The 11,568-nt window shown below is 35.1% G+C and overlaps 1 protein-coding gene across 1 annotated transcript in view; it reads right to left on the bottom strand.

The window, feature by feature from the left end:
- Positions 1 to 692: 692 nt before the first annotated feature.
- LOC132548034 (uncharacterized oxidoreductase TM_0325-like) overlaps positions 693 to 11,568 on the bottom strand; it is a 28,228-nt gene continuing 17,352 nt past the window's right edge. Inside the window, exons 3-10 of the mRNA XM_060211853.1 lie at positions 7,620 to 7,735; positions 6,359 to 6,451; positions 5,970 to 6,108; positions 4,725 to 4,765; positions 4,094 to 4,163; positions 2,835 to 2,871; positions 1,706 to 1,778; positions 693 to 869 (exon numbers count right to left, since the gene is read on the bottom strand). Of these exons, the coding sequence (XP_060067836.1) occupies positions 693 to 869; positions 1,706 to 1,778; positions 2,835 to 2,871; positions 4,094 to 4,163; positions 4,725 to 4,765; positions 5,970 to 6,108; positions 6,359 to 6,451; positions 7,620 to 7,735 (746 nt within the window). The remainder of the gene's footprint in view (positions 870 to 1,705; positions 1,779 to 2,834; positions 2,872 to 4,093; positions 4,164 to 4,724; positions 4,766 to 5,969; positions 6,109 to 6,358; positions 6,452 to 7,619; positions 7,736 to 11,568) is intronic.

Below are 11,568 nucleotides of genomic sequence, written 5' to 3'. Positions count from 1 at the left end.
TCACAATAATGTATGAACGGGATATTTAATTGACCGGTATCGGTAATGTATCTCTCTGTCAACTCCAGAACGGAATTATGCATAACTGCATCTAGCTCATGGTAATAATTCAGAACTGTTTACAGGAATACGATCGTTTAGGTCATAAAGAGACGTTAAAAGGAGTTAATGTTAATGAAAGGAGAACCAGGAAGAAAGAAGTGAGAACAGTCTTCAATCGGATGACTACAAGCACACGGACAGGGCTATCTGTTAAGTGGGAATTAGATAAATCGTCGCTCACATTACTAACAGGATTGCATAACTTACATAGTGGTGTCAAATGTTCTTTTCTCAATTAACTTTTAAAAACATAGTTTTCGGCATCTGCAACAAGTTGAAATAAGACATCTGTTTTACTGCACTAATAGACGACATTGGTGGAACAGACAAGATGGGTAATTCCATTCGGGGAGTGGGAGGGGGTTACTGTTTGTTTGCCATTTGTATACATTATTTGCCGTAATCTTCCAAACAAATCAACTTATTCCAGTTAAGCTCTATGTAATAAGACGAAATTGAAAACATATCAGGTTGTCTGTAAATAGAAAGTTTGTACATGTAAATAAAGTGAAACAAACTATATTACAATACATTTTGTTGATACGAAGTTATATTTATTATAAGATGTATACACGAAAAGACAACAAATGTCACTTTACAGAAGTTGTTACTGCAGAGGAAACACAATGACGAGCGCCATCTACAAACATTATCTGACCAGAAATGAACGACGCTTGTTCAGAAGCCAGGAAAGCAATGGCTTGAGCGACATCTTGTGGAACCCCTACCCTGCCGATAGGGTGTTTCGTAGTCTGTATATCTAGAAACTAAAACAAAACATAATTTGTCATCAAGCTATATCTTCGAAAACTGATCAGATATTGATGTTTATCCTGCAACTGGCACTGCCATTGTCGGAATACACCTGCAACATATATTTTTGCTGTATTCGGAAGCAGTATTTTAGCACGTGCGGTAATTCGACAAAATTTCTTTCTGGATTTGCTGAAATATTAGCTTAGAAATATGAATAGTTGGTGAAATAAACGATTTTACATGTGGTAATGAACATGTTGATCTATTGAAATTCATAAAATCGATGTTATATCCGATGAAGTTTGGAACTATGTTTCCACGTGGAGCAATCATTTTGGCGTCCGTCATCAGGCAAAATTAAGCGTAACATCAACATCGGGTAAACATAGTTTGAACAACAAAATTGTTTCAGTTTCAATAGTCTAATTTTTAATAATTGTTGCTGGATAAATAGACTACATGACCAGTGTCCTAAAATATAATGACTTTTTTGGCGATATTGAAGAAAGACAAAAGTGGTGAGTTTGTGTCGAGTCTGTGGCGAGCTGCTGTTGTCTTTCTGTTCATAGCCATCTATCTTCCTCCAATAACTCAAAGTGAAAGACTAGAAACACACCTTCCCTAATCAATACGAAGACTATTTCATTTCCCCTAAATTTCAACTGTATCAGACACCTGTTTCGCCCGTTTAGTGATGTTTAGGCTTCCTCAATTCATCTTCATATATCTCAGATATTTGTTGTCTTCCTAAAGTGTATGGCTATTTTTAGCCACTATCAATATGTACTTAAGGTTGGTACGTAAGGATACGACATTCAGCAAGAACACAAGTCCATTGGTATGATACCTTCCGATAGTCTTCCTCCTTTTGGTAAGCAGAATGGCCACGACGGGTAATCATACTGATAACTGTTCCTGGACTGAAAATATTACATATATTTCATAACAGTTGAACACGTTGAAATACAATTGTGATCAGTTTTAGCATCTTTGTTTATCAAAATCTTACAAATTTCTAAAATTAATTCGAAAAGTGTATGGTTTAACAACACGTTAAGGAAAATGGTTTCTACAATGACAAAATGTCTTTTACTTGTCCTGATATCGTTATCAAAGCGTATATGATATTTATGCTTTACATTCCAAGGCGCTTTAAAATATGTCATAAATTTATATATATATATATATACACGTATACCAAGCCAGGGGAGATAACTTTATAGTTTCCTAAGACTTGGCTTCATCTATCCATCTAGTCATCAGGAATATTTTAATTTCTCTTCTCTTTTCAATAATGATATATAAATATGAGTGCAAAGTGTAATTGTTTTCGTTGCGATCACATATATTGCTCAGTGTCTAGAGTGCAAAACATACCAAGATTGATATAAAACATTTTGAGATTTCAACCACCATCTTACATACAACAACTAATGATGTATTTTGTCCGTATTAAAGGGCCTTCGGCGTCCATCAGCCAAAGGAATTATCGAGACACCTAAATGAACACCTCCGCTCTCGATTTAGATTAAAACTTTGTATTTGTTTTATGTTCTATGTATGTGATGTAATTTACGTAATATTTGTGTCTTGATAAAGGGGCAGAATGCCTCGAAAATTTGACAATTCGCTTGTCAGTACTGTTGCTATTACTTCATTGATCATATGAATTAAAACGTTTAAAACCCAAATCCGATCTCAAGTAACATCTTTAAGTTTTAAACTTCATGTGGTGAAAATCAGTTTTTAAACATCGATACTTATGTGAAAGAAAACTATCTGCTGAATCTTTAAGTAAACTTTTTTAAAAGAAACAACAAAGTCAGGAGAAAATATTGCTATATGCTAAATAGTGTCTATCTTTCAAAGAATTATCATGTTTTTGGTATGTCTAAAACACAAAGCTTAACTACAGCCTTTATAACTAGTAAATAGATAAATTATAGCTTGTTAAAACTTAACGATACTACACCTACTTGACAGCATTCACGCGAACACCGAACGGAGCAAGTTCTGAAAGGAGATAACTAGTATATAATAATACAAAGATAAAAGACAATTAATTCTATCTTTCTATACCGTGTCTATCTGAAACAATATGCAAAACCTATCGGGAAACAGTTTCGTTGGGTTGGTTCGTATATACAGAAGTTATTATCTAAGATATATATGAGATAGTTATATAGATAAAACAAATTGTAACCAGTAGTAACTGGTTGTGTGTAATATTTCTGTTGATTGGGTGTTTACCATGTATGATACCCAGCATTACACACTTAAAGGATGTGAATAAAATATAGTAACAGATGAATACTTGGATCATTGATATTTGATATAAAAGTGGTAGTCATGTGACAAAGTAAAAATGGTAGTCATGTGACAAAGTAAAAATGGTAGGCATATGACAAAGTAAAAATGGTAGTCACGTGACAAAGTAAAACTGGTAGTCATGTGACAAAGTCAAAACTGTAGTCATATGAACAAATAGAGACTGTAGTCATGTGACAAAGTAAACACGATAGTCACTTGACGAAGTTTAAAATGTTGTCATGTGACAAAGTCAAAACTGAAGCTATTTGACGAAGTCAAATTTGTAGTTATGTGAAAAGGTCAAAAGTGTAGTCATGTAACAAAACGACCATTGAAGACGACTTAGTGAAACCGAATGATCGTTTTAGACCATTGCAATTTTTGTATAAGACCGATTTCGTAGTATCATGTCAAGGTGTTCACTAACATTTTAAATTATGATATTTTCCTAAAATAAAGATAAATTTATTACCAGAAAAATGTGTTTGCCCGGTGTTTTACTTCATACAGTGCAGCAATACATGTATTTAATTTCATGACTGATTGGATCACTCTATGTTATATTATAGTGCTGTTATACTGAAATGTCATTGCCGAGATAGTATGATGTTCTATTCAATCATGTAATATTGACAACAGGATATCTATAATGCTGCTTTTATCGAAACTAATCTAAAGTATAATGTCAAACAGTTGGCAACAAGAACCAACGTCGTGAACTTGGTCTGTTCCCTTTATAATAACGGCGCCATGTCAACTCATCCTTATTGAAATCGTCAGTGATCAAAACGGCCTAAACCTGGGACGCGGCTCAAGGAACCAATCATCGAAAGAAATATATCATAATATAGATAGGGCAGTGTACTAGTCCCACAGTTCAGTATATAAGATATAAGTATAGTAATTGTGTAAAGTACATAGTTACCTAAAGCCAGACACTCTGTGAAGGAATCCATCGCTGCCTTACTCATACAGTAGGCTGTTACAGCTGCCATCTAGTCGGGATTGTCCGAAAAACAAATATACAGTACATAAATATTATCTATGCCCCACCCCCACCCCAAAAAAATACAAAACAAAAAATAACAATGATAAAACAATATAAACAGAAAAAAAACTGCCCCCCCTCCCCCCCCCCCCCCAAAAAAAAAAAAAATCACACACAAAAAATAAAAAAAAACAAAAACAAAACAAACAAACAAACAAAAATAGAAAAAATCAATCAAAAAAAAAAATAAGAAAACCGTAATAGAAAAATTGTAGGAAACTTCCGGTGTCATCTTTGTTTACATAAGCTGTGAGTAAAAACTTCTGATGATGGCAGAACACCACAATAAATTACATGTACAATATTTACTCATGATATCCTGTAAGAGTTGACGAATGAACCAGAGAATAGATTTTTGATGATTGTGAATTAACAGAAACAGCTCCTGTTAACTCATCGCACAGCTGTTTTTTTCAAGACTAACTAATCTGACAAATTAGAAAATAAAAAAGTGAATGGAATATATTTTCTACGTATGTCTAGTCTGATGGACACATCTTATACTCACAGCTCGTTGTCCACATATGCTTGATACATTCACAATGTTTCCTGAAATAACAAAGGTGACGATAAAATTAAGTGAAGGATGATATAATCTAAAAAGTGGAATAACATCGGTGATATCTGGCTGTTTCAAGTATAGGTACAGCATATCACATCCAATAAAATCACAAATGTTACAAAGCAAGAATTGACTTGAAAATTGATTTTAATAGTAAGTATTACGACAACAACAATAAAATCATCATCATCATCAACAACAACAACAACAACAACAACAACAACAACAACAACAACAACAACAACAACAACAACAACAACAACAACAACAACCTCCCGACATGTCACTATATTCTGAATCAAAAATTCAAATTTAATGAAACAAGGTCAAACTGAGGTCAAACTAGGTCAAAATATGAACAATGGAAAGATTTACGCCAGGACCTTCACAATACACAGGGAAAATAAGACCAGGTGTTCTTTTTGGGCAAGAACCTTCTGTTTCATCGAAAACACCCGCCACGTAAATCTTGGTCAGTGTAAGTAAGTCATGTCACGGTCACTCTCGTGAAAAAGGTTAGCGGCCATAAAAGTTATGTGACTATCAGCAGTTATATCTCCTCTACTAATATGGTGCATGGTCTATTTATTTGTCTTGGCTGTTTTTACCTCAAAACCATTTCATATCAGATAGGTGAAATACTCAAAGCTCATCACCACATCGAAAACAACATGATAATACCAACAAGTCAACATAACCATAATCAAAAAATATTTTACACTGAGATTCCTGAAAAAGTACAAGGAGAATAAGATCAGATGATCCGGAATAGTTAGCGTCTTCTGTTTCACCGACAACACCTTTGTCAATCCGAGTGAATAATGTCACGTTCTCAAATGGGAACATATACAACAACGGAACGAACAGGCAAACTAACGAGCATGAAACAAATCCAGGTTTTTATCGTACAAAGAAATAGAACATTTCTCAATGAAATCACAATGATGACTGTAAAACTTCCCCATAATTTTCATCATGCTGCGTCTTCTGAAACCCCGTGTTACAAGTTTTCCCGTCAACTGGCGCCTTAGTGTCGGGAATTTGTAGTTTTCAATACACGATTTATTGATTAGTTGAACATTATCACTAAGTTAAAGTTATGTAAACGAAACAACAGAAATAAATAATGATAAAAGATAAATGAAATAAATAAATAGAAAGATGTTGGATGACCTATAGTTACTTCTCTACCTCTAGTTTCTTTTAAGTAAGGTATTGCCGCTTGTGTGAGAAAGAATTGTGACCGAGTATTGACATTCATCATCTCGTCGTACTGTTCTGGGGTCGTGTCTGTTGTCGTGGAGTACGTGATAGTTCCTGCATTGTTTACCTTTAAAATAAATAAATCGATAACAGTAAATCGTCTGTAACAACAAATGCTTAATCTAAAAATAGCCTCAGCACTTTGTCGTACAGATCATGTGACTTCCATATAGGTATCTATCTAATGACTACGTTAGTGATTGTACAAATAAAAAATATCAGTTAAAACTGTTTGTATCTGTATATCATCAGTATTTTATATCGGGATAATCTATATCGCTAGAACGCTTATCGTTAACCTATTACTGTTCACTCACCAAAACATCGAGTCTTCCAAACGTTTGAATGGTGTGTTTAAGGATCTTCGTTCTGTCATCCTCTGATGTAATTTCCCCAGGAACACAGGTTATCTATTAAAATTTAAATTAATTGTATTGAACAATGATAACTATTTTTCTTTTTTCAATTCATCGACACATTGGACAACATAGGCATGTTATCACGAAAAAATATCGTCAACTCTCTATTTTTAATTCAATCCTATGATGATTTTACCCGTCATTCTTGTGGTACCATGATACAGTAAACTAATAATATATATATGTTTTACTTATATTTTCAAGGCTGATCTGCTTTGATAAACATTATTTTCGAGATACATTTAAACGGAAACATTTCATTAGTAACATTCAAAAGCATGCTTATCTTTCGCTCATAACTGGATTCTCATTTTAGTCTCAACCTGGTTTGTTTTGGAGCTCATTTGATCCATTTCTAAAGGAATCTCATTTCACAGAAATTATACATTTTTCTGCGTTTCGTGTTGGCTAAAGAGCATTTACTTACATGCCCTAAAACTTCTAACACTCAGTAATGATTCACATCTTAACATCACCATTTTTTCCATTCCATTGCAAATAGGTTTTCTAATTTCTGTCAAAACCGGTACGCATAACCTTACCAATTCTAGTTTCCAGCTTCTGAACTTTGTGGGTCATATTTAAAATCGAAGGGTTGCCTCCCCTTGAAGTAAAATAAATCATGCATAACAATGCATACAAATAATGAACGGCTTTTAGTTGGCACTCCTCGGCGTTATAAATCCAGCTTTGTTGAAAGTAGTGTAACATAAATGTGAAATTTTTCATTTTATTAATTTTTGCCCATATCCTCTTTGCATTCATATCACAAATTTTGCATCAATATTCATTTTGGGTTATATTCTTCAAATCTTGTATAATTTTGAATAGTTATGTTTTATCCAATTTTTTCAATAGAGATCAGCTGATAATGGTTTCTTTCTGACGTCATTACAATTCAAAAATCAGACAACCATTGTTTCTTTGCATTCTCATCATTTCCACATTTATTGGAACTGGGTATTGAGATTCTTAATATTGTTTCTGTAGCCCATAACTTTGATGAGATTTCTCGTATTTAATTATACGGACATGTTTCGCTCAATTGTATTTCCGTTTCTGTTAAGACAATGGTTTTCTTTTATCTATGCTAAACACCCTCTTCCTGTATTCAGAAACTAACATCAGATGAAATTACAAAATTATGAAGTGCACACACCTTGGAGTCCTCAAGTCCCGCCTTTTTACACATCTCCACGACTTTCTGGAGGTTATCGATGTTGCGCCCTGTCAGACAAAGCCTCGCTCGGAGTTTAGAGAAATGTAAAGCATTACACCGACAAATATTGTGTCATTATATCTTAAAGTTCAAGCAAAATGCAGTTCCCTGCTTAAGCATTTTACTTAAGTCATACAAAGAAATAGTACATCGAAATTTAGAATAACAGCAGTGCCAAACTGGCAATGCAATTATATTATATATTTGTTTCGCCCTCGTCATTGACGATGAGTATCTGGAAGTTTGAAATGTAGGAGACAAACAAATCCAAAATCTAGATATGGGGAAGTAAAGTAACCGCATACTTTAATTTATAAGTGTCATAATTACTATTATTAAATAGTTTCAATATTACGATATTCTGACAGTACATTCTCAACATTGCCACTGTTGTGTTACAGTAAACCTCAAGGTCTGAGGTCAGCCAGCAGACTGTCACCTGTGTGACTATTGTGTTACAGTAAACATTATATTATGTGTGATATTGTGTTACAGTAAACCTCGCCTGAGGTCATTGACGTCACCTGTGTGACTATTGTGTTAAGTTTGAAATGTCACCTGTGTGACTATTGTGTTACAAACAAATCCAAAATCCTGTGTGACTATTGTGTTACAGTAAACCTCGAGGTCTGAGGTCAGCCGCATACTGTCATGTGTGATATTGTGTTACAGTAATTACTATTATTAAATAGACTGTCACCTGTGTGACTATTGTGTTACAGTAAACCTCGAGGTCTGAGGTCAGCCGGCAGACTGTCACCTGTGTGACTATTGTGTTACAGTAAACCTCGAGGTCTGAGTGTGACTAGTGTTACAGTAAACGAGGTCAGACTGTCACCTGTGTGACTATTGTGTTACAGTAAACATCGAGGTCTGAGGTCAGCCGGCAGACTGTCACCTGTGTGACTATTGTGTTACAGTAAACCTCGAGGTCTGAGGTCAGCCGGCAGACTGTCACCTGTGTGACTATTGTGTTACAGTAAACATCGAGGTCTGAGGTCAGCCGGCAGACTGTCACCTGTGTGACTATTGTGTTACAGTAAACCTCGAGGTCTGAGGTCAGCCAGCAGAAAATATCAACTGTGTGATTATTGTGTCCAGCTTCATATCGTACAATGGAACCAACAGGTAAACTAACGAGCATCAAACACATCTAGCTTCATATCGTACAACGGAACCAACAGGTAAACTAACGAGCATCAAACACGTCCAGCTTCATATCATACAACAGAACCAACAGGCAAACTAACGAGCATCAAACACGTCCAGCTTCATATCGTACAACAGAACCAACAGGTAAACTAACGAGCATCAAACACATCTAGCTTCATATCGTACAACAGAACCAACAGGTAAACTAACGAGCATCAAACACGCCCAGCTTCATATCATACAACAGAACCAACAGGCAAACTAACGAGCATCAAACACATCTAGCTTCATATCGTACAACGGAACCAACAAGTAAACTAACGAGTTTTCCCAAAACACATCTGCTTTCATTTTATTATCAACCATTTAATGATATACATCAACGAAAACGTTTAAGTGCCCCATGAGTATTAATTCGACTGGACTCAGATATATGTTATATCACTGTACAGTACGGTAAGATATTGTTACTTTGTCTTATTGCTTTCAGAAGAGGTTAACCAAAGAGTTGACACATACCTGTGATGAGGACAACTTTGTTGACCAAGCTGTCCATCGTGTAAGCGAGGTACTATCAACTGACCAGTACAAACAGACTGACCAGGGTCTTTACACGTGTTTCATGCACCAACAGGTACGTATACTGACTGAAAAGAACCTGCCGCCGACAGTTGTTGTGACCTCTAGGTCAAGTATCTGCACCAGCAGATAATATATTGGAGGTATTAACTGTAATACATACTGTGCTATAAATAGATGGCCTAGACTTGCATATCATGTACCCTACCTCAGAATATAAACATATATGTAAACTTAGTGAATAATTAAACACCGTTTGTCCTGTTCTAAGACAAACCTAATTTTACAGAGACACATTTCTGAGACATGTCACGTACTTAATATGATTTACAGTGTCTACTGTAAGTAAATTGACAAACACAGACTTATAAAGACCAGCGGAAAGGTTGATCATACAAAATCATATTGCTTGTACATATATCTCTCTCCTTTGGCTTCTTGTTTTTAGAAACAGAAACATTCGTCATTCCTAAAGCTGATCATTAGACATCTGTAATCTCGAACAGATGTCGTTTTCAATACATCTTCAGCATCGGCTCATAACGCTAGACAACAGAACGAATCAAAATTGTGTAAATTCTGAAGTCATTCCCTATCTCTGATTTGCTTCAGTTAAGTTTAATTCATTGATGGGCTCTATGGTATCTACTTCTACATTTGTATTAAAAGGTGCTATTCACTTGTGTGTCTTTTTCTTAAGTCTTCGAGATTGCAGGTTGTATACACTGCTGATGGAAACTAGCCTCCCAAGTGGGCCGTACCCTGCATGCCACGTTTGATTTCATTCGGATAGTTGACCGGTTCAAAGTACACAGACGTATTTGACGTAAAAATATCAGATATATAAAACATACGAAAAATGTTGAACTTTGAGATTGATATACTTCCACATCAGGGTTTTTGCATTTCTCTCGATCACTTTGGATTTTTCTCAGTCGCCTCATAGCTTTCACAATTCAGGTCCATAGCACCAGTGAGTTAAAGACGAAACTGTTATTTGATGCATTGTACTTCATAGTGCAGCCCTACTGTATCTAACTCTTAATTTGTACGTTGCATTAAAAAGTGTTTTTCACTCATGTGTCTGTCGTACAATCGTTAGGGGCGTTAGCTTTTTATGAATGTTTTACTGAAAAAATACCGCCAATACCTCGCGAGCGTAGTATGAGTGTGATTGACAGGGATAAACATAGCACTGATTCTCCAAATAGTTCTAGAATTGGATTGGTATTCGACTGGACACTGGCGTATGTCTTGTGAATCCGAGGCACCCAACACAATCCACACATTGGCGATACCAACAGCAATATAAAGCATCACTCAATACAAATCTTGATATTGATCTTGAAATGCAAGCGCGTACACATACTTTGGAACTAATGTTTTAGCTCTCTTTAATAGCGTATTTTGTTTTGGTCCTATCGACCGTGCCCCTGTAGACGTCAATGATATGCCAAGGTCATTGTTCCAAATCTACTGATAAGTTGAAAAAATATTTTCGATGCAGTTAGATTAGCATTGTATACACTTTTCGTAATCACATACAAAAATAATTAAATTTAGATTCAATTATCATAAACGTCCTTTTACGTTGGATGACATGTAATTTCGTTGACTGTCCATTTGCAGCCTTGTTTTCCAGATATTCCTTGGACTCAACTTTTCATAATATACTCTATGTTATCTTTATGCCGTTCTGTTTATGATTTGACTATAATTTCCAATCAAGTCATGCAAATTTTGAAGCTTATTCACCCTTGTTGACGATATGAAACAGTTGTATTTCGTCTTTGTGTGAACCTCTATGTTGATATTATTGGGCATTTTGTCCAACTTTATTTTCCTTGTGTGTCAAAGTCACTAAAATGTTCTTACGTTTAGTGTTGACTTTTTGTTCAATATGACGTCACGCTTGGGGTTTTCATTGTTGTTAAGATATTTTGTATCTTTGTGTTGACAGTGTCCTGGTATGACGTCATATTTATGTGATACATTTTGTATACAATGTATAGCGTAACATGAGGTTCTGCAATTATTATATATACTTTGTGTTGCAGTATGTTGACTAGTGTTTCTATATTGTATACAGTATGTTGACTAGTGTTTCTATACTGTATACAGTATACAGTATGTTACAGTATGTTGACTAGTGTTTCTA

This window comes from Ylistrum balloti, unplaced genomic scaffold, assembly GCF_031769215.1.
Source record: "Ylistrum balloti isolate Yb309-2 unplaced genomic scaffold, AGI_CSIRO_Ybal_v1 Utg369998, whole genome shotgun sequence".
In the NCBI taxonomy this organism is placed as follows: domain Eukaryota; kingdom Metazoa; phylum Mollusca; class Bivalvia; order Pectinida; family Pectinidae; genus Ylistrum; species Ylistrum balloti.
This window is presented reverse-complemented; position numbering and strand designations above follow the sequence as displayed.